Source organism: Phodopus roborovskii, unplaced genomic scaffold (assembly GCF_943737965.1).
Source record: "Phodopus roborovskii unplaced genomic scaffold, PHOROB, whole genome shotgun sequence".
NCBI classification, from domain to species: Eukaryota; Metazoa; Chordata; class Mammalia; order Rodentia; family Cricetidae; genus Phodopus; species Phodopus roborovskii.
The window spans coordinates 4,677,706-4,701,852 of record NW_026126576.1 but is presented as its reverse complement, the minus strand read 5'-3'; the positions used below and the strand labels follow the sequence as shown (position 1 = coordinate 4,701,852).

Sequence of the window (24,147 nt, the reverse complement as noted above, 5' to 3'; positions counted from 1 at the left end):
AGCTACAGATTCAGTGAAATAGCCTGTTTCAAAAAAAAGTAAGTAAGAGTGTGACTGAGGACGACACCCAAAGTCAACTTCTGACTTCCACACACATGCACCCCCACACATCTGTACACACACACACACACACACACACACACACACTGTGAATTCAGCCTTTCATCCAAGAAGAAGCTGCTTTTGTTCACATACCAAGAAACGTCCTTGTGGGACCAGCTACTTGCAGTCCCTATGGGCTTCAGCCACCTCCATTTGAGTCAGTCTGTGACCTAGCCACGCAATTCCACACCCACACACATTTTACAATGTAATTACAGCAGGATGTTTACAAAAGTTTTTAGCTAATGACTTTTAAACACATCTCAGTAAGCAGGTTACTGGCTCCAGGGGACTGGCGTCACCAGAACACTGCAGCCCCGTGCTGCAGGTTTTATGTGAGTGGCTTCATCCATAGCAACCCAATAAGACACAACAATAAACATATTTATCTCCTAGGTCACTGCCAATATCACCACCCTCCTCTTTATAAAACTATATTTTAAAAAAATATAGTTGGCTCTAGGTTGCAGCAAGTCCACACACAAAATAAATGATTGGAAAACATAAGTGGCAGCTGCCCTTAGAGGTTCATTAGAGAGAGCTAATATTTAATACGGTGCCAGGGAAAAGTGTAAAATGGGACCAAACAGCCACACAAAGAACAGCAAGTGAGTTCACCTAACACTGATCTGAAACCTGAGCTCTTGACTGCTTACTAGGCTCTGCTTGGAATCAGGTTGTAGGACAACTTCATAATTATGTCACTGTACCCTTGGACATCGGAAGGAGGCACCCAGACCCTCAACCCCAGCTGCATGCAGCTCCAATTAAAGGCAAGGCACTAGCGTTAAAGTGAAAAGCTGATTCCAGTATTGTTTTGTCACTGGTTCTGTGTTGGTCCATGTTCTATAGCTGTGAAGAGACACCCCGACCAAGGCAACTCATAAAGGAAGTCATCTGATTAGGGCAGAGGTTTTGTGAATCCTTATCATGGTGGGGAGAACGGTACCCTGCAGGCAGACATGGTGCTGGAGAAACAGCTAAGAGTCCTACACCCAGATCCCAGGCAGCAGGAATAGAGAGACTCTGATTCCTGGTTTGGGCTTTTGAACTCTCAAAGCCCACCCTCAGTGATACACTTCCTCCAACAAGGCCACACCTCCTAATCCTTTTAAACAATGCACTCCTTGGTGAATAGGCATTCAAATATGTGAGCCTATGGGGGCTATTCTTATTAAAACCACCACACTGTCCTCAAATAATCCTCAACAGGCTAAGAGGATGTGTGGCAAAATGTGTCTGTCAGTCTTTTTTTTTCGAGACAGGATTTCTCTGTGGCTTTGGAGCCTGTCCTGGAACTAGCTCTTGTAGACCAGGCTGGTCTCGAACTCACAGAGATCCACCTGCCTCTGCCTCTGCATGCACCACCAACGACAGGCCCTGTTGTCAGTCTTTCTAATGGCTCATGGATGGAGAAGCTCATGTGAGATAGTTTTAGCCATGTGACAGAAAGGAAAACACCATTGTAAAAAACATTCATTTTATTTCTAATCGTGTATATGTACATGTGCATGTGTGTGCAGTGCCAGAGGTGTGGGATTCCTTGGAGCTGCAATTACAAGTAGTTGTGAACGGCATGACATGGTTGTTGGGAACTGAACTCAGGCCCTTTGAGAGAGCGGTGCACGCTTTTAACCATGAAGTCATCTCTCTTACCTGAAAAGTGTCATATTTAAAGGAAAGAAATAACAGAGTCAAAGGGCCCACGATAAGATAGGGCCTGGTGCTCTAAGGTCTCCAGTCTAGTCTGAGATGTTCCTGCTGCCTCCCTAGGGCTGAACTGGAGTGTGTACCTTGTTTGTATACACCTGTGCTACTATCCATTAGCTCTGCTGAGAATCATTACCTCTCTTTCCCTTGACTTTTCTCTCTGTAAATTGCTGGCTTGCTATGGTGGTTTGAGTGGGAATGGCTCCCAGTTTCATAGATTTGAATACTTGGTCTCCAGGGAGTGGCATTATTTGAAAGGATTAGGAGGAAGTGTCACTTCCTTGTTGGAGGAAGTGTGTCACCCAGGGTGGGCTCTGAGGTTTTAATAAGCTCATGACAAGCCCTGAGTTTCTCTCTTCCTGCTGCCCGTGGTTCTGGATGTGGAACTCTGTTCTTCTCTAACACTACGTCTGCCGGCATGTTGTCATGCTTCCTGCAGATGGTGATAATAGCTAAACCTCTGAGACAGTAAGCCAGCCCATGGTAAATGCTTTCTTTTATAAGAGTTGCCTTGATCATTGTGTCTCTTCACAGCAATAGAACACTGACCAAGGTAGTCATTACGAAGATTAAATAAAATAAGACTTAGACCAGTATCTTGTACTTGGTAACTAGCTGTTATGTTTTGAATATAAAATGCCCATAAGCTTAGGTTTTGAGCACTGTTCTCAACCTGGTGGCACTATCTGGAAGGTTCTGGAAACTTTAGAGGAGGTAGTGCCTCCCTGGAAGTAGGTCAGTGAGAGCATGCCTTTGAAGGTTCTTCTTGGACCAGAGTCCCCATCTCTCTCTGCTCCCTGGCAGCCATGAGGTAAGCTGCCTCTGGCACATGATCTGAGAACATGCTGTGAGCTGTGACTCAAGGCTGTTCCAGACTAAGCCCTCTGAAACCGTGAGTTAAATAAACCCCAGTTCCTGAAGCTATTCTGTTAGGAATGGTCACAGTGAGGAGAAAGCTAAGGCACTAGTGCACACCAGCCATCTTTCCCAAACTCCATGCCACCAGCTGCTGCTCCCTGCCAGAGCCCTGTGACTTCTACCCCTGGGAGTGGAACTGGCATGAAGTTCATCTCTGTGGTGGCTGCACCCATAACAGACGCCAGTACTTTGCGGCCTGGGGAGCAGAGTGACTATCTTTAAACAGGAATACACAGCACTACTGGGAGGGGGTGCTAGTCACCTGCATTCCCTACTGGGTGTCCCCTGCTGCAGGTACTGAGCCTGCCAGCATTCCCGCTCCTTGTTCTATGAGACGCCACCTACTCATTTAACAAGATCCTTGTGCTGAGAATATCTACAGGGCCCCAGAATCCTAACTGATACCCCTTCACCTACAAAAAAGACAGTGTCTGCGTAAGGAGGTGTGGACCGTGTACTGGGGAGAGAAATGGAGGAAAAGTCACATGTGAAGAGCCACGACTGCCTCTGCTCATTTAGCTAGTTACCGGAAGTATCTCCCCACAAACCCATGCTGACTTGCTTGTTTTCTTTCCTAGGATTTGATAATTTTGATCCAGAGACGTGCATAATTAGGTTTCATAGCAGATATTTTTTTTTTCTTTTTTCCATTTAAGGGGGACATGTACCACAGGCAGAACACTTAACAACATGTGTCTCTACTTCAGGGAAGAAAGGACTGATAGGGTAGGATGAGGACTACTTTGTTTCCTCTTAATATTTTTCTCAAAGACCATTGTTTTTATTTGAATGAAATTAAATAACATTTAGCAAAGGGGAGGGAAGAAGGAAATTTTATTAGCTTTAGGTATTAATATGAAAACACAGACCAGAATTTTCATCTCTCTGTCCTGGTTATTTTTCTATAGTCTGTGAGAAAGATCACAACCAAAAGCAACTTGGGGAGTGGGTGGTGGTGGAACAAGTTAATCCCAGCACAAGACTCTCTGTGAGTTCAAAGCCAGCCTTGTCTACAGAGCAAGTTCCATGACAACCAATGCTACACAGAGAAATTCTGTCTCAAAATAAAACTGCTACACAGAGGAATCCTGTCAAAACAAAACAAAAACCCAACCAACCAACCAACCAACCATAATAAAAAAACAAACTAAAAAGCAACTCGGGGAGGAAAGGGTTTATTTTACCTTACACTTCACACACACATCAATCATTAGTCAAGAAAGTGCTCACATAGAGTTGCCTACACATAGAGTTGCCTACACAGAGTTGCCTACACATAGAGTTGCCTACACATAGAGTTGCCTACACATAGAGTTGCCTACAGGCCAATCTGAGGGAGTCATTTCCTTAATCAAAGTTTCTTTTCCCAGGGGATTCTAGCTTGTGTCAAGTTGACAAAAAACAAAAACAAAACAGAAAAACAGAAAACAACCAGGACATCCTCCCACTTGCTGCCCTACCCCAAGCCACCAAGCTAACAACATACAAAAATGTTCTCTTGCTTTAGATAACAAAACCAAACCCTGGGGGGACATGAGATCTTACTCTAGGCCCCTGTACTCTGGACGGGCGACTTAATTTTAAAGCTCAAGAAGCACCTGCCTTCAGCTAGTAGTTACTCCACTGTGAGGGTCTTGTGCTCATCTGTCAACTGTCATCTGGTTTTGTGTCTTGTGTCACTTTGCACTGCGTTCTTGGAAGGATGGTGTGGCAGGACTGAAAAGACACACTCTAAAACCAGAGGGCAGCGTTGGAGACTTCAACATTTGGCCTTTTGTGTTAGTGGCTGAGGGAGGTCCTGCCTCCGCAGACACCCAGCTATAAGGCTGGGCCAGAGGAACACAAGCCTCTCTGTGCACCATGGAGGTCCATCAATAGCAGCTGGGGCCTGGAATGTTCCCTATGAAATGATGTGGGCGGACTCCTACACAGTGGCATTCTCTAAAGAGCACTTACCTGGGTTGAAATAAAAAATAATATTTAATAAGTCCTGGTCTCCCCACGTGATGGCATTCTTATACTTCTGGTAGAGCGGGAGCAGCATGTCCTCCCAAGCCAGACTTGTTGGAATCAGGCTGTTCTGGAAGACAGGAAACCGTGAGTGCAGCTGCGGCCAAGCCAGTGTGCCTTGTCCAGTGAAAATGGAGACCGCTTTCCTTTCCTCTGAGAGCAAATGCAGGCGTGGTCCTGCTACTGTGGGCACAGAACCAAGCAGAGTGAGGGCTGTGGGTGGACGTTTGGAGGGGTGTACCTCTGCATGCTGGCATGCAGAGTGACCAGGAAGTGGAGAGGGCCCTGCGGTTTTCCTGTCCTTTTAAATAAATTATTGTTACTATTAGAGAGAGAAAGAGTATTTATGTGTGTGCAAACACATGTGCCATAGGGTACATGTAGAAGTTAGAGGACAACTTTGTGTAGCTGGTTCTCTCTCTCTTTCCACATTTATTTAGGTTCTGGAGATGGAACGGATGTCATCCCCTTTACCTGCTGAGCCATTTATGTCACCAGCCTTTTCTTTCTTGCTTGCTTTTTTTTTTTTTTTAAGTGTGTGAGAATGTCCCTTTGTGTGTGTGGATGCAAGCACACACGTGTCACAGCACATGTATGGAGATGAAATGACAGCCTTCTGGTATCTGGCCCTGCCTTTTCCACCTTGTTTGAGGTGGGTATCTTTGCTGCATATGCCAGGCTAGCTGACCCATAGCCTGTGGCATGGCGCCTATCCGGACCTTTAGTGTGCTGGGACTGCAGGCAATTGTGACACTGTGTCAACTTTTCTCTGAGTTTTAGGGATTAGAGCTCCAGTCTTTGCACCACACTCATTTTGACCACAGAGCCCTGTCTCTACGTCCTGACTGATTTCTAAAGAGAGAGAGAGAGAGAGAGAGAGAGAGAGAAAGAGAGAGAGAGAGAGAGAGAGAAAACCATGCTGAAATGATACTCTTTCTTAGCTTTATTCCCTTTTAAAGAATTATTAATTTTGGGACAAGGTCTTACACTACATCCCAGGTTGGCCTTCAACTTGGAGCCCCTTCATCCACCTCACAAATGCTGTGATTAAAGGTGTGTGCCACCACCCTGGCTTCTGTCCTTGTTTCTAAATAATTATTTACTTTTAAACTAAAAGTAACACACTCACAAACTAAGTATTCAATTAGTACATTAACATAAAAAATTAAAAAGTGGAAATATTTCTTTTGCTGTTCTCTCCATAGTCTGTTCCCATTTTCCACAAAAGCATGTAAAATTAACAATTAAAGGTTGATTAGGCATTCTTCTGGAAATTTCTAAGGCATAAAAGTAAACATACTATAGTGTGAGATTATTTTTCCTTCTTTTGATGTTTTTTTGAAATTTTGTTATTGATAATAATATACAGGTTAGCCTGTTCTTTTTCTTAAATGTATTATCTGTACGAGTGTTTTGTGTGATGTATGTCTGTGCACCATGTGTGTGCCTGGTGCCCTTGAGGCCAGAAGAGGACACTGGATCATCTGGTACTAGAATTTCAGATGACTGTGAGCTGTCATGTGAGTGCTGCAATTGAAGTCCATTCCTCTTAACTACCGAGCCCCTACCCTATTCTTTTTACATCTTTTTTGTTTGCTTTGTTTTGGCATGTGTGGATTGAAGCCTTGTGCAGAATAAACACTAGCTGTGATGAATCTATTCTTCTCCTTTTTGGTGTATGGGTGTACATGTACATGCATGTTCTTGTGTGTACTGGGGCAAAGTGTATGTAGGAAAGTGTGAGCATGTGTATGAGTGCTTGTGGAGGCCAAAGAACCTCAAATGTTGTTTCTTAGAGGCTATCTACTTGTTTTGTGAGACGGAATCTCTCTTAGTGGCTTATCATACAGCTGGCCAGTGGTCCCCAGAAATCTGCCTGCCTCTGCCTCCCCAGCACTGGGATGATATGCCACATCTGGCTTTATTTATTTATTAGATGGGTTCTGTGAACTGAACACAGGTCCACAGGCTTGCAGGGTGAGCAGTTTACCAACCGAGCCATCTTTCAGGCCCCTGTTCTTCTTAACATGAGGAGAATGGATGGGGACTGTCATCTAAAGATGTTCATTTTGGTTCTTGTTATTTTTTACTGGTAGAAAAGAGACCCCCATCAGCCACCCACAGAGATCTGTGTACTCACAGACATACACCTCTAGAGCCATTCCAAGAGATTGGCCATGGGCTTTTGAAGCCTTGGATAAGCCAATTTTGGACACTATGAAATTCAGAAGGATCACATAGTAGTTCTGAATGGAGACTATGAAGCTTCACATTCCACAGCCACCTGGGCTTTTCCTAAGCAAAATTCCACATTTCAAATACTTTTCTCCCCACCCACAAATCAGACCAGCACAGTCACACCCCCAGCATGTTCCTACTGGAAAGACTAACTCCCAGTCTTAAGTTTGTTTAGTTTACTTGGTTCGGTTTTTTTTTTTTTTTTTTTTTTTTTGGTTGTGAGCCTAGCTTTAACAGCTGAGCTATCTTTCCAGCCCATTTTTTTTTTTTTTTAAACTTAACTGAAAAGTGTATAGGGTTTTTTTTTAAAAAAAAGATTTATTTATTATGTATACAGTTTTCTGCCTGCATATGTCCATGCAAACCAAGAGATGGCACCAAATCTCATTACAGATGGTTGTAAGTCACCCTGTAGTTGCTGATAATTGAACTCAGGACCTCAAGAAGAACTTTCAGTGTTTCAAACCTATGAGACATCTCTCCAGCCCTTGGTTCGTTTTTCAAGACAGAGTTTCTCTGTGTAGCCTTGGCTGTCCTGGCACTCATTCTGTAGACTAGGCTGGCCTTGAACTCACAGAGATCCACTTGCCTCTGCCTCCAGAGTGCAGGGATTAAAGGCATGTGCCACCACCACCTGGCTTGGCTTCTAACTCCAGGTCTTTAGACAGGATTTTCAAGTGCTTCCTTACCTTGAACTGGGTATTTCTTATTCGAGTCAAGTTCATGAGCATGACCCCTGAATTGACCCCCGTAGAGCCGTAGAATGGATGTCGGGCAAAGCGGCTGTACCAGCCAATCTTGGGGATTTCATGCTCTGGGGCCATGGCAGCAAGCTGGGTGGCGTTAAACTGCCTCAGAAGCTTCCAGATATCATCCACGGGCCTCAGAAAGAGGACATCAGTGTCCACGTAGAGAAGTGAGTCCACATCCTTTAAGATCACCTTTGTGTACCAGGGACAGGGAAATGGAAGAGGATAAACCGGAAATAGGTCAGAAACAATGGAAATTAGTCAACAGGAAAAACAATGCCACTGACATTGACCAATGTTGGATTGTGCAATAGGTACCACTATTCGCTCCCATTTCTCCCGTCTCCTTTCACCTGAGGGTAAGTGTCAGTCAAGTAGTGAAGACTTAACGGCAGATAAACCTGGCTCTAGCCTCGCCCAGCTTCAGAACCAGAAATCAACTGAATACTAGCTCATTTTTGTTTGTTTTGCTTTCCTCCCACAAGAAACCTGCTTGTTTTCCCCCTCTTAGTTCTTTGTTGGAACAATCAGGTATTGACAATTTGATGTGGACAATCTCCAAGCCTTCCCCAAACTCTGGGGTAAAGGCTCTGTCCCAGGAGACGGTGCTATATCTTTCTAAAATTGTGTTTTCGGCCTGTATTTGGACTTGGGAATAGAAAAAGCATGTCATTGGCTGGCTTCCTTTGCAGATCAGGGCTTGACAAACTTCTCCTGTAGAGGGCCAGATAGTGCATACTTCAGGCTCCTTGTAGCCAGCTGGCCCTGCTGCTGAATCCTATGAGCAACACTGACAACTTGTAAACGAACAAGGGTGTTTGTGACCTAAACTTCATGTAGGCACACTGAAAGCGGAATTTTGTATCATTGTTGAATGTCATAGAATATTCTTGCTTTGAAGTTTAAAAAACCATATGTTTCTATTTCCCACCAGGCTGCTACACATCTTTCCAGTTAGCTTTCCCAGGTGAAGGGGTTATCTCCCGAGCCCACTACCCCAGCTATATGCCCTGGAGTGTGAGACTTTAAAGCTCGAATTAGCAATAATGACATTTGTCTCATTTTGTGTTTGTTCTCCAAACTTAGGAACAATTTAACCAAGGGAAGATTTAACCCTTTGAGTGCTCACTGTAACTGTGCATGTTATGAACTAAATGTGTGTGTGAGTCTGTGTCCAAAGCCACAGGGTGAAGCCCTGACACCTAAAATGACAGCATTTGGAGATATGGCTTTGGAAGGGTTTAACTGAGGGCATAAGGATGCCATCATAGCGGCATTAGTGCCCTTCACACAGTGGGCCCCTGAGGGTGCCCCCTTCTCACTGCCCCATTAGGACATGGTGAGAAGGTGACTGTAATGCACGCCAGGGAGAGGGAGCCTTTGCCTGAACCCCGCCCTGTCGGCATCCATGTTGGACTTCTCCCAATCAGAACTGTGGGAACGCCTGCTTCTGTAGTCTAAGGCACCCAGTCAGCCATGTCTCATTGTGGGGAGCTAAGGAGACTAAGACAGTACTCATTTGGATCCCCAGACTTTAACAGCATGAACACAGGGACCATACAATCCAGTTTTGTGGGAACTTCAGCCCTGAGTTGTTTTAGCATCTACTCAAATCCTCGGTCTTTCCTCATCTATCAGAGGAAAAGTTTATAAATCAGTATATGAAGTTAAAAATAACAACCATCTACCATTAAAAAACAAAAACAAAACTCTTCCATTGACAGTCTGAACAACTCAAAAGATCCTGAGCTCACAATCAATTTTTTTGACATCTACCATGCAGCTGAGCATGGTAGTACAAATCTTTAATCTCCTGCTTTTGGACTCTGACTCAACTACAAGAGGATTGAGGGGAGGACATTATATTTTCTTTCCCTCTCGGGGAAGGAGAGCTGAAGTACAGAAAAGTAATCGAGTTCATGTCTCAAATAACGATGGTTGGAGTGGGACAAATAAGGCTAGAAAAAGATAAAGTTGCTTGCCAGAAGTGTTTAAGGGAACTTGATACTATACAGTGTTTAAAAAGAAAATTGAAAACCTTAGAATTAGGGAGGGGATCACAGATTGAGCCTGATTGAGGCATATTCTATCAAGGCCATAATTAGCTACGGGTCTTGTAGAAATCTACTAGCAAATTGAAGTTCACTGACCAAAATACTTTCATTGTTTTCCCTGGTCTTTAATCACTGACATACTAATATTTTCTGTAATATAAAGTACAGTTATCAGCCCTCATCAAAACAAAAAAGGGGAGAAAAAAGATTAGAGGGAGGGCCAGGAAAGGAAAAGCTAAAGCAGAAGGGTATTACACCCCAAAGGACTGTCTCTCAAGAGGGGAAAGCTGATCTGCTGGGTCGGAATTCATACGAATAGAGTTCTTTTCTATTCCATTGTGGTTTTCATTTCTGACACAAGATCTCACTACACAGATCCTCTGGCCTCTGCCTCCCAAGTGCACCACCAGGCCCAGCCAAAATGAAAATGGAGTATTACATTTTTATTTACATAACACCTTACTATTTCATATATTTGTTTACTATTACAGACAAAACTAGATTTCATTTGTTCACTTTTGGTTTTAGTGGAAATTCTAATAACTGATAGCATTTCTGTTTTTTAAAATTACATGTTGTTGGGCTGGAGTGGCTCAGAGGTTAAGAGCACTGACTGCTCTTCCAGAGGTCCTGAGTTCAATTCCCAGAAACTGCATGGTGGCTCACAACCATCTGTAATAAGATCTAGTGTCTTCTTCTGACCTGCAGGGATATAAGCAGTCAGAACACCACACTATATACATAATAAATAAACAAACAATCTTTAAAAAAGTTACATGTTGTTTACTTATTTAGTTAAGGATGGGGGAGGAGGAGAGGTCAAAGGACAACTTGCTGAAGTCACTTCTCTCCTTCAACCATAGGGATTCTGAGGACTGAACCGGGTCCTCAGGCTTAACAGCCCCTACCAGCTGGATCACATGGCCAGTCCATTCTTTTCCTTTCTAACAGCAACTATTTATTTGGTTCAAAAATGTGGTTTGCTTCTAAAGACATATTTTAAGGGTTAGAACTATGGGACAAAGAGGAAAAATAAATGTAAGTATGGAGTTAAAATTGTTCTATTTGGGTTTGGTTTTCTGGTTAATAACTCATGTTGAAATCTCAACAAAGAAAGAAAGAACAAAAGAAAGAATGAAAGGAAGGAAAGAAGGAATCACCTCCCTCAAAGCATAGTGTCTCGAGGTGGTAGAACTTCACAGATGATTCAGTCACCGGCAGAGATTTGAGCCTTGCTTGAGAGCATATAATGAATGACAAAGCAGTCCATCCTTTGCCCTTTCTCCCTTTGTGCTCTTTATACTTCCAGGTCTGCTGGACTGTGATCTAACCCTCAGCTTCACTGCAAGCTGAGCAGACGTCAGTGCTAGGCTCCTGCACTTCTGAGTCTACAGATTTGTAAGCATGTGATTATATGTGTGGATGCACTCATGCCACACGACACATGTCAGAGAACTGTTTTCAGGACTTCATTCTGTCGCTATGTGGGTCCCAGGATAGAATCCACATGGTCAGGCCTAGTGGCTGATACATTTATTTACCTTTGAGGTATCTTGACAACACTGCTCACAGTTTCTTAAAATCGAGAGCTCACAAAAAAATATCCTGATGTCTACCTTCCTGTAAGGCAAGGTGTGATGTTCTTGGTAATGGACACTTGCAGTGTTCTCAGTTATTTCAATGGAATAGACACTTAAGGAAGTTCCCCTAGGTGCCAGGCATGGCCCAGCCAGACAAATATCTCTGTGTACAGAAGGCAGTAAGAAGATAAAACCACTGGTTGTCTAGTGTATAAACAGGTGGAAAACAGGGGAGTTTACAATGTTTGTTTATTTAAGACAGGGTTTCACTATGTAGCCTAAGTTGGTCCAGAACTCACAATATTCTAGCCTCTGCCTCCAGAGTTCTGTGGTAATAGGTGTGTGCTACTCCACTTGGGGTGGGAGCTTGTGATCTAAGACTGCTCAGCTAGGAACAGGTTCACTTTGGGCACATGAGACCAGGACAGGGGTATGTCTGGCACACTAATAGCAAGAGGCCACATGGCTGGACATAGCAACAAGCCCAAGATGAAGAAGAGAGAGGTAGGAGAGGTGGGCTGTTTAGGGCTGATCACACTCTGGTTTGGACTTGGTGTACGACGGTAGCCACTGGAGGGCTTGTCCCTGAGAGGCTCCATCACTCTGTTGGATCATCTGCTGAGGCTAGACTGTTGGGAAATACAGAGGAAGCATCAAGATTAGTGAGATGAGATCAAAGAGTGGATTGACTCTGGTGACAACCACCAGGGAGTAAGAAGTGGTCCAATCCTGAATGCAGCCTGCGGACAGAACCCACAGGGATGGCAGATGGACTGAATGTGAAAAGTGAGAGAAAGTCAAGGATGACTCCAGGGCTTTTCACTCAAGCTATGGAAAACCATGTTAACCGAGAGTGATCTCTATCACCCTGTGGTTCCTCAGAGGCACTGGAGTTCGCAGGTGCCACTACCTAGCAGCAGCTGGCCTGGAACTCACTATGTAGCAGGCTGGGTTTGAACTCACACAGATCCTCCTGACATGTGACACTGTACCTGGCTTAGTTTCTTTTCCTGTTGCAGGACCCTGACCAAAACAACATAATGGAGAAGTGATTTTTCTGGCTTACAGTTTGTCCATCGTAGTAGGAAGTCACAGTTGTGGGAACATGAAGCAGCATGTCATACCGCATCCACAAAGAGCCAACAGCAATAACTCCTTCCACAGTCCAAGATCCCAGCCCCAAGGAAGGCTACCTTTGTTTTCCCATCAATTAACATAATCAAGATAACATTCCACAAGCATTCCTAGAGACCTATCTCCTAGGTCATTCTAGATTCTGGCTGACAACAGTAACCCTCACATCCCTCAAGAACCCTCCTTGTTGAAACAGAAGGGACACAGATGGCCAGCACTTGACTTCAATGGGAGGCACCCAGGGTAAGCTGTGCATAGAGACTTTCAGTATGCTCTCTGTGTTTGGTAGATTACATGTCAAAAGAAACATAAGGGCACCTCTCAGAGGTGAGAGAAGCCTCACCGAGGGACCTCCAGTATGGCATATCCTGAGTTCGAGTCTTGGCACCCACTTTGAGGCCATCATCATGCCACACTGTTGAGCCTTTGAGGCCTCTGCTTCCCCACCTGGTCACATGAACACACAAGGTGTTCACACAGAAGCTATATAAGTAGTCAATAAGCAACAGCTTTGTTAGCAGAAACCTCTGCTTTCCTGGCTAAAATGTCAAGTGCAATTAGTTAGGATACACACCAGTGCCCATGGCACATTCAGACAGGTGCCCAAGAGCTTTTTATGTCATCGGAGTCAAAGAGAAGAAACAAGGTTTGAGAGCCTTCCTAATATCACAAGGCACAGGTTATCTTGTCTGGAAACTGGCACTAAGCCTTCTCCCTGTTAGCCTGTAAAAACAAAATACAAAGCGACTGTAATAGCACTCATCTCTGGAGGCCTGCAATTCTGCTGGCATCACATTGAAGAGGATCATTGCTGGCTGTGTTATAATGGGAAGAGTAATGTTTACCAAAAGTATTTAGAGGACGCCATTCTGATTGCTTTATAGAAATTAATTAATTCTAGATCAGAGGCTTTTTTTTTTTCTTAAGAGAAGTAGGGTGTCACACAAAGGCCATCTGTCCCCAGAGCTGCTCGGTTCACCCATTGTCCCAACTTGGACAGCTACTTCCAGTGACCTAGTTCAGAAAAATGTGCTAAGGGTGCAGGAGAGATTGCTCAGCAGGCAAGAACATTTGCAGTTCCCACAAACCCAGTTCCCAGCACTCAAGTTGGGTGGCTCACAACCACCTGTAACTCCAGCTTCGGGGGATCTGATGACCTTTTCTGGCCTCTGTGGGCACCTGCACACATGTGGCATCACCCACACAGACACCCACACACATGTAAATAAAATCCTTAAAAAAGAAAACTCGAGAGAAAGAAACATGTGCTAAGTGTACAGTGTAGCCTAGTCACAGACAGACAGCCTGGTACCGGGAACTCTCTGGCTCTCTTTCAGGCTCAAATTGTTCCAGCTGTGGAGTGATTACTGGGTATAAATGTTAGTGTGTGTGTGTGTGTGTGTGTGTGTGTGTGTGTGTGTAATCTGACTAGCTTAATTCAAAACAGCTGGATCAGCCCATTTCTCCTCCTCTCCACTTCCTTTCCAGCACCAAGGCACTATGATGGCCCCCAGGAATCGGTGACATCCTCCATACCTGCCTCCATCTAACCTACTCCTCAGATAGCCATGGGGACTAGCTTGCATGTGATTTCATGTTGACTCAGTGGGGATTTCCAATTGTTGTACTTAATTACCAAGTATTTGGAAGTTACCAAATACTTCTCATTTAAATCCCTTGTAGTCAGGGAACTGAGGCTCGGAATGACTTCAATTTACTAAGACTTGTTTTATGGCACAGCATATGGTCTGTCTCTGTAAATATTCCCTGTAGGTTTGTAACACATTTGCTCTGCAGTTGTTGGGTGGGGCGTTCTAAGTTCTGTAGCCGTTTGTTTCTGAGGTCACTTGGTCGATAGTATTGTCGTGGTCTTCTCCATCCACACTGATGATAACCATGTGTGCTCCATGGAGCATCAGCTCCAGACACACAGGAAAGAGAAGCAGCATATGTGATTTCACCCATGATACTAGGTCTGCTCCTTTGCACACTTTGCCCTGGCTTTGGGTTTGAGAAGAAGCCTCAGCAGGACACTTGTGTCTTAAAGATGACCAATTTCACAGCACTGTTTCTTAAGGGGCACTGTCTTAATTTGCTTTCTGTTGTTGGGATAAAGATCATGACCAAAAGCAATCTATATAGGAAAGGGTTTATTTGGTTTACACTTCCAAATAATGGTCTATTATCAAGGGAAGTCAGGGCAAAAAGCAGAAACCTGGGGGCAGGGACTGAAGCAGAGGCTATAGAGGGGCTTTGCTCACTGGCTTGTTCCTTCTGGCTAACTCCGTTTGCTTGCTTGCTTGCTTGCTTTCTGTTTGCTTGTTTGTTTGTTTGTTTGAGACAGGATTTCTCCACGTATCTTTGGCTGCTCTGGAACTCACTCTGTAGACCAGGTTGGCCTCAAACTCACATAACTGCCTGCTTCTGCTTCCCGAGAGCTGGGATTAAAGGTGTGAGCCACCATGCCCAGCTTTTGGTTTATTTTCATACATTCAGTAGCACCTGCCCAGGAGTAGCATGGTCCACAGGAGGCTGGACTCTTCCACATCAACCATTAATAGAGAAAATGCCCAAAGGCCAATGTGGTGGTGGTATTTTCTCAATTCATGTTCCTCTTCCCAGGTCACGTGAGAAAAATGAATGAATGAATGAATGAATGAATGAATGAATGAATGAATGAAAACTAACCAAACACAAGCCATTGGGGGCTTCCCTGGTGCCAGACAGAACTATGCACTCACTGGCCTCAGGGCTGCAGCTTTGATTCAGACCTCCTCAGAAAGTTCTTCAAGAAGTTCCCTCTTCTTTTCCTCCATGCACCCTTCATCACACCCCATGACTTCTTTCCTCCTTCTACTCCTCATCAACAGTGGCCTTTTCTTAAACTGCTTCCTCCCTCCAATAGAACGGAAGCCCCACGGGAGCCAGAGTGGAGAAGTGCCTGAAGTCCAAGCATCTGGGGCCATGCTCCAGCTAAACTGTCTTACCACTACAACTTTATTTAAAATGTAAATGAATAGCCAGGCGTTGGTGACACACACCTTTATTCCCAGCACTCGGGAGGCAGAGGCAGGTGGGCCAGCCTGGTCTACAGAGTAAGTACCAGGACAGGCTCCAAAGCAATTCAGAGAAACCCTGTCTCAAAAAACAATCAAACAAAAATGCAAATGAATGAAAACTTCCATCATTGCTTTCAAGTAAAATAAAATGAGCATCTAGCTAGCTGTAGGTATTTTGCCTATATATGTATGCCACTTGCGTGTCTGGTGCCTGTGGATGTCAGAGGAGGCCATTGGATCCACTGCAACTGAAGTTAGAGATGGTTGTGAGCCGCCAGGCAGTGCTGGGGACCAAATCTGGGTCCTCTGGAAGAGCAACCAGTGCTCTTAATGGCTGAGCCACCTCTCCAGCCCCATTTTAAACTCTGTTTATTTATCTATTTAATTTGGTGTCTGTATGTGCAAACATATACCGCGGTATACATGTGAAGGTCAGAGGGCAACTTGTAGGAGCTGGTTTTTCCTTTCTACCATGTGGCACTCAGAGATCAAACTCAGGTCACCAGGCCTGGCAACAAGTGCCTTTACCCACTGAACCATCTTGCAGTTTTATTTTAAATACACTTCAAGACTGATTATAGAACAGAGACAGGCTTAGCAACAGGAAGTGTGTAAGACTCAGAGTCTTGAAGGAAAGCTAATATGCCAGAATAGAGTTCTTTGGTTGCATGGACCTGTGCGTCAACCAGCCAGCCTCTGCCCATAAACAGCCATGTCTTTAAAACATCATTGCATTCCCTTGTGTCTTCATCTGATGCTGTTCTTGGTTTTCTTTTCTTTCTTTTTTTTTTTTTTTAACTGTTTTTTGTTGTTGTTGTTGATGGTTGGTTGGTTTGGTTTTTGAGACAGGGTTTCACTATGTAGCCCGGGATGGCCTCAAACTTACAAAGATCTACCTGTTTCGGCCTCCCCAGTCCTGGGCTTATAGGTATGTGCTACTATAGCCAGCCATTTTCAATGTTTTGTTAGCATATATTATTTATACATAGTGCTGTGGTTCACCATGACGTTTCATATATGTGCATAATGTATTTCTATCATCTTCACCCTTTACCCTCTCCCACTCCTGATGATCCCTTCCTCTTTACAACTGGTTCCCATTCTACTTTAATGACTTTGTTTATGATCTAATGAGCCTCACTAGGGAGCTCCCTGCTAGGGAGTGTGGGGGAGGGCTTGTTTATAGGAGCATGGACACCTTAGCATTGGCTACACCTCTGAAAGCATGTCTTTCCTTCCCCTACCAACCGTGACCCGGTATAAAGCCTCAGGTGGAGAGGGAACGGGACTCCATGAGAGGCCCAACCTGTGCAAGGTTCTCACACTGCTGTGAGTTCAGGGTTGCAAGGGCAACATCAGATGCCCATCAGTCAGTGCTCCATGCGTCTCCCAGTCCTCCCTCTCACCTACATCCTTTCCACACCTCACCCCCATTTTTTCCAACTAAAATACAGTTTTCTATATACAAATGCCATCTGAGGAGCTATTCTAAGATCATCCTTGATTTCCATAATGACAGCAGTCCCTGTCCTATTCCTGCGTGGTAGCATCAGTCACTCCTGGAGCACATACATTTTCAGGTCAAATGCCTTGGCCCAAGTTGACACAAACCATCCTTGCCAAGACAGACACAGGAGCAGGTACAGTCAGCCTCAGCTAATCTACCCCCTCTTTGTTCAAGCTTTTCCCAGGTGAAAGAGCCCACAGAAAGTGCCCCAAGTCCTCTACCCCATGTCATTTCACAGTAAGATCTGCGCTTGGGCTGTCAGGATGACCTGGGCAATTACAGAGACAATAGTTACTGAGCAAAGGCTGGAAGCCAGGTACATGCGGTTATTTGTACTGATGACTGTCAACCTCTGACTGTCACAGATACAAGCTATGCTTAAAAAGGCAAGAGGCCAACAGTTCAGCACAACTAAAAAGTTAAACTGATTATGACCATTTATATGGCAGATACTATTCAATCAATAATCCCATAAAAATGGAAAAGAATATAGAGTTAATAGGTTTATTAAGTTTTTGTCAACTAAAATAATATTTGCTTTATGCCTCAACATAGTTGGTATGGAGACCTGAGAGATGCAACTCCTTTGAGAGTGCTGGTGGATGAGTCTGAACCCGGGCCTCCAGTGGGGAGTTTGGTGTTTTCATGATTAAATGAGGTCAATGCAGATCAGGAAAACCGGCCACACGGACAAAGTAGTGACTGCCAATAATCTCCAGTGAATTTCTTCTTTCCCCCTAAGTATTTGGAGATGATTCTTCAAAACTATAGACATATCCCACTTGGATGAAGTTTCACAGTCCTCACTGTAGCCTCTACAGGTTAGGCCTCCCTCCAGTAATTCAAAGATGGTCTCTCTGCAACTCCCATTCCCACCCACTCTCCCCTTCTCTATAGCCCAGGCTAGCCTTGTGACCCTTTTGCCTCTGCTTCCCAAGTGCTAGGGTCACAAGCATTCAGTACTATGTTCTCTTCCCTCATTCTCCTGTAGGGAAGAATTGTTAGTTCGTGTGTGTGTGTGTGTGTGTGTGTGTGTGTGTGTGTGTGTTTTCACTTACCCACTCCATTATTTATTTTGATCAGCATGGAAACTGTTCAAAGGAAGGAGGGCTATAGTACAACATAGATGGTCCCTGACTTAACATTATGACTGCATGGAGGCATTACACACCTGGTAAAAGCCCTAATTTCGTATTTGTCTTTGGATCTTTCGAGCCACAGAGCCATCGTCTCTGGTGGTGCTTGGTGGCAGCAGCCAGCACAGCTTCCAGACTGTGTCAGGTATCTCAGGTGAGGTTAAGAGCACCTGCGCCTTCTATTATTTCCAGTGAGCCCACTGAAGTGAATCCCACATAAGGCGGGAGGATCTGTGTGGCCACTGTTCATTCACCCTGTGTCTAAGGGTCCCACCTTCTGGCATGTCTGGTCACTTGAGTTCTTTCACATTAGCTCCTATGTCCTATCAGTCAGAGTCCCTTTGAAAGTGGTGTGTGTGTGTGTTCATATGTGTGCGGGTGAATGCATGTCTGCATGTGTGTGTCCATGTGGAGGTCAGAGTTCAACTTTCAGGAGTCTGTTCTTTCCAACGAGGGTTCCAGGGATTAAACTAAGATTATCAGTGCGGTGGCTTGAATGAGAATGGTCCCCAGAACTCCATATATTCGAATGTTTGCTTCCCATTTGGTGGACTGTTTGGGAAGAATTAGGAGGTGTGGCCTTGTAAGAGGAGGTGTGTCACCAAGGGTGGGGTTTCAGGTTTCCCTCCCTCTGCCTCCAACTTGCAGATCAGAATGGAGCTCTCAGTTACTGTTCCAATACCGAGCCTGCTGCCATGTTTCCTGCCACGATGGTCATGGACTCACCCTCTAAAACCGTAAGCGAGCTCTCAATAAATGCTTTCTTTTTTATAAGTTACCTTTCGTCGTGTCTCTTCATAGCACTAGATCCACAACTAAGACAATCAGCTTGCACAGCAAGCATTTTCACCTGCTGAGCCATCTCTCCAGGAACCCACTGTGATTTCTGAGACATAGTCTCTCACTTGACCTGGAACTGCTCACTCAGGTAGGCTGTCTGCCTAGTGAGCCCCGGGTATCGCCTTGACTTTGCTTCAAACACACCTAGCTTTCTCATGAGGCTCTGTGGACTGAACTGTGGTCCTTACACTTTACACAAGCTAAGCTATCTCCTCAACCCTCTTTCTATTTGAAAAAAATTAGCTTAAAAATCCCTATTTTCCACCTGGTGGGGGTGGTGCACGCCTTTAATCCCAGCACTGGGCAGGCAGAGGCAGGCAGATTCTCTGTGAGTTGGAGACCAGCCTGGTCTACAGATCGAGTTCCAGGACAGTCTCCAAAGCCACAGAGAAACCTTGTATTGAAAAACAAAAAACAAAACAAAACAAAACAAGAAAACAACAAAAAAAAAAAAAAAAAAAAAAAAAACCAAAACAATCCCTATTTTCTGGTACCACATGACACTCCAAACTCATCTTGTATTTTCTTACCCCAAGTCCTAGAATCAGTCAGTTTCCACAGGGGGCATACTGGAAGACAGTACTCAGAAGCCCAAATCTGAGTGTGAGGTATACTCATTCCTACCACTTCTCAGTCAACAGATCTATATGCCTATGTACTAACCAAGGGTACATATCTAAAACAGTTCTATTTAATATACATATTAAATATATATGTGTACACACATATTCCAAGTCTGGGATTATATTCAGCTAGGCTGGCTTCACATGTGTCTCTGTGTATATACACAAGTGTGTGTGCCTATGTAAATTTATGTGTACCATGTATGTGCGGGTGCCAGGGTTGCAGGCCAGAGGGTGTCAGATTGATCCCCTGGAACAGAACAGACAGCTTAAGGTGCTGGACTGAGTTTTGAAAAGTAAGTATGATCTCCATGACACTGGAAGTAGGACAGTAGTGGCCACACACTGCCACCAAGTGACAGTAAGAGGCAGGGTATGTGCACCCACTGAGGGAAGGACAAGGGCAGAGCTGTCTGTCTGGAGCAGGAAACTATCTGTCTGGAAAATGCTGACTGTGCCCAGGAGAACCTACTCTGGTTATATTAGGACTTGGTCAAAGAAGGCAACAGATGACCCTAAGCCATCTGGTAAGAAAGGCATGCTGGAGGGAAGGCACACAGGTGCAAGGCAGATGGGCAAACAGGCCAGCACAGTAACTCCTTTGGCTGCTATCACTGTCACATTTATGTTTTGTGTGATGTAAATATATCCAGACCTAGCCAGGCATGGTGGTATATGCTTGTTATCCCAGTGTTTGGGAGGCAGAGGCAGGTGGATCTCTGAGAGTTCTAAGCTGGCCTTATCTGCATAGTGAGTTCCAGGACAGCCAGGGTAATGTGGAGAGGCGGTGTCTCAAAAGACAAAACAAGAAATATCCAGACCCACAGCAATGGCCTCAAGATGCCTACATCTTTAGGGTGATCCTGGTGCATCTGAATGTCCTTGTACATGTCAACAGAGGCTCTGAGTGTGTTATGAAAAGAAAATGACCTAAATTCTGTTTTAAGTTTTATTTTTAAATTTTTATATGTAGGATGTTTTCCTGTATGTATATCTATATGTATATACGTATATACATATATGTGTATATGTATATATACCACGTGCATGCCTGGCACCTATGAGAACCAGAAGAGGGCATCAATTAGATCCCATGAAACGGGAATTACAGACTGTTTGAGCTGCATTTTGGGTGCTGGAAATTGAACTCAGGTCCTTGGAAGAGCAATAAGTGCTCTAAGCTTCTAGCAATTTCCCCAGCCATCGACAACCTACATTCTTAACACACAAGTCTATGTTTTATGTTATAAAACTGTACAAACAACCAGCAGTTGACAGAGGAAGTAGACGTTGAGCTACACATGGTTACATGTGCTTATAACCCTGAGCTTAGGAACAATCTCAAGTTCATTCAGGGTCATTCTGGGTGACATAGCAACCTCAGGGCCAGCCTGAGCTACATAGTTAGGCAGACTTCAAAATCACCAAGGGCTGGATTAAATCTGAACAGGATCTGGCTATTGAAGTACACTAAACAAGCATAAATGATGTCATGTTACAGAACTATTTGATCAATTAAACAAAATGGAGCAAAAACCCAAGGGCTAGGATGAGATAAAATCAGAGGTAAAGAATCTGCCCAGAGAACACAGGTTCTGGGTTTAATCTTTAATCCCTAGCACTGCTAATGATAATGGCAATATTACTGCTAATAATTTGTTCCTTACCATCGCTTATCCTACCATACCACCATTCTACACCCCCACAGCCGTCTTTCCTCTCTGCATAATGAGCCAACAGAACGGTTAGTGTAAATATTATATTGTCTATACATCTGTCCACATGTGTCATGGCCAGGAAGTCAGATCCCAACTCAATATGGCATCTTCAAAGACCATCATTTTCATATCCCCCAAAATTCTTCCTTTCTCCAATTTTTTGTTTTGTTACCAGGCTGGCTCCGAAGGAACTCACAGAGATTTCCAACCTCCTGAGTGCTGGGATTAAAGGTGTGAGCTGCCACCACCTGGCACTTGTATTTATTTATTTTTTTTGTCTCCAATTTTTTAATGACTACTTGAAACCAACTCACTGTAATGGATGAATAAATTAGTTAATTTAGAGATAGTATCCATTATGTAGCTTGAGCTATCCCAGAATTTACTATGTACATCAGGTTGGCCTTGAACTCACAAGAGATCCACTGTGTCTGCCTCCTGTGTATTAGATTAAAGACCAGGCACATAGTTGAGGTTCAATAACTATTATTGAATGAATGACAACTATTTACATAAATAAAAATAAATAAATATATAGATCATATATATACTTACATATAAACACATTTATGGTTATTTTAAATAACAAGGAAACCATAGTATCCATTCCTCTGATTTTACTTTCAAGTGTTTTCCTTTCATTTTATAAGTGCAGTCCTTTCATTTTATAAGTGCAGAGAGTAAAGAACTTTCTATTGGACTATCTGTGTATGCCTAATCAGCCCTTCTAGCACTGCTGAAAGAATTTAAGTGGAGGAAGTAACATGGGAGCATTAGTTCCATATAATCCTCTCAAGCTTAAAATAAATAAATAAATACAAACTGGAATTTTTCACAAAAACATTCAGGTGTGTGTGTGTGTGTGTGTGTGTGTGTGTGTGTGTGTGTGTGTGGTGTGGTGTGGTGTGTGTGTGGTCAGACATAACCCAGCCCTTGGGATTTTTCCCCATAAATGTAGCTCAGGCTGGCTTTTAATTTGCTATGTAGCTCAGAATGGCCCCGAATGAACTTTGACCCTCTTGCCTTAGCCTCTGCTGGGCTGAGATAATGTGTTATAGAGGCTCAGGGGCAACACTGGGTGTCCTCTATACTTTCCATCCTGGTTTTTGGAGATGGATTCTCTCACCGAGCCTGGAGCTTACCATATTCAGTAGACGAGCAGGTCAGTGAACCCCTGGGATCTGCCAGTTTCTACCTTCCCACCAGCAGTGAGGGGTTGGGGACGCAAAGTTAAGTCTTCATGCTTCTGCAGCAGCAAGCACTTACTTTACCCACTGAAACATCCACAGACCCAATAAATGTTTGTTCTTGGCCAAGTAGTGCTCCATCACTTAACTGTTTTGGTCTGAGATTTTAAGGTTGTTCATTAAATTTTTAACCTAAAATGGGGTGTTAAAAATTAAACCATAAGTAAAGTTTTATTGATACCACTACTGTGCCCCCTTGTGGAATTACAAATAGTGTTCATATTCATTTCCACGGCATGTTAAAGGAAAGGCAGTGGGCATCAGGGGTATATTTTGCAGTGGTTTTCACTAGCGAAGTGGGCTTGTCTGATGTGGTCATCCTGACAGACAAGATTCAGATCACCTCCGCACCAGGTTTTGTGGTGATAAAATATATAACAGCTTTGTTCAGGACGGGCTCCCTAAAATCCTGCCTCATTGAACTTTTGTTTGGCCTTTGATTTCATCCTCTCAGCTGTGTGGGCCAACTGTTGGCTCTGCCGCCCATTTTCCACATGGCTTCCGTAACTGGAGGGATCAGGCTTCTCTGGCATGTTCTGAGAGAATGGCTTTCTCAGCTCTTCCATCTGTTCCCATGTTCCCAGTTGCTTCTGCCCCTTATCAGGTGTTGTCATTCTAGCCAGCAACTTCACTCTTTCCTTACTGGTATTCCACTGGCCATGGCAACTGTTGTTTAGAGCAGAGCTGAATGAATGTCTTAGTCAGGTGGTGACTCCCCAGCGCTCATGCTCACTGCTTGCTGAAAATCTAATCACTGGGACACAAGGAGTTAAAGCATAGTTAAGGGTTTCCCTCTCTGGTGGGCTGGAGAGATGGCTCAGAGGTTAAGAGCACTGGATGCTCTTCTGTAGGTCCTGAGTTCAATTCCCAGCAAAAAAAAAAAAAAAAAAAAAAAAAGACTCCTCATCCATGTCTTTCTGTCCATCATCCACCCATCTACCCACCCACCCACCTATGCCCCTCCATCCTTCCAAGCAGTATTAGGAACTGTTTTCTATTAACACATGTACATACTACTCTAGGAAACCAAAGATCCCAGCATTGACCTTATATATCCACGAAGCAAGCAACAAACAAACAAGCAAACAACAACAAAACAAAACTAAGTGAACCTGAGGGTAGTAGGATTGGGGAAAGAAGAGAGGGGCAATTAGGGCTGAGTCCTGCAACAAATGCAAAGCTCAGGGGAACCACCCAAAGGAGCCATGCTGGAACACTTTGGGAAAGCTTCCTACAAATGCAGGAGGAAATGCTTCAGGAAACAGAGCAAAAAAAAAAAAACTACACTACAAGAGAAGTTGGGTCCTACCTAGAACCTTAAGTAGAAATGATTACATTTGCCAGAACAACAGTGTTCTCATTTGCAACGAGGATACAAGTGGGCTCATGCCATGAAGAATTAATGATATATCAATCTAAAGGTTCCGAGAGACTTGGTATGAGTAGCAAACATTGGCTTTTTGGCCACCTACCACCATACATCATCCCTCTTCACTGATATTTTCAGAGATACCTCAGGTTC

General features: G+C 44.1%; 1 protein-coding gene across 1 annotated transcript in view; it reads right to left on the bottom strand.

Moving 5' to 3' along the window:
- Positions 1-24,147, bottom strand: part of Gxylt2 (glucoside xylosyltransferase 2) — a 76,004-nt gene that overhangs the window by 10,337 nt on the left and 41,520 nt on the right. Inside the window, exons 4-5 of the mRNA XM_051203473.1 lie at positions 7,668-7,919; positions 4,687-4,810 (exon numbers count right to left, since the gene is read on the bottom strand). Of these exons, the coding sequence (XP_051059430.1) occupies positions 4,687-4,810; positions 7,668-7,919 (376 nt within the window). The remainder of the gene's footprint in view (positions 1-4,686; positions 4,811-7,667; positions 7,920-24,147) is intronic.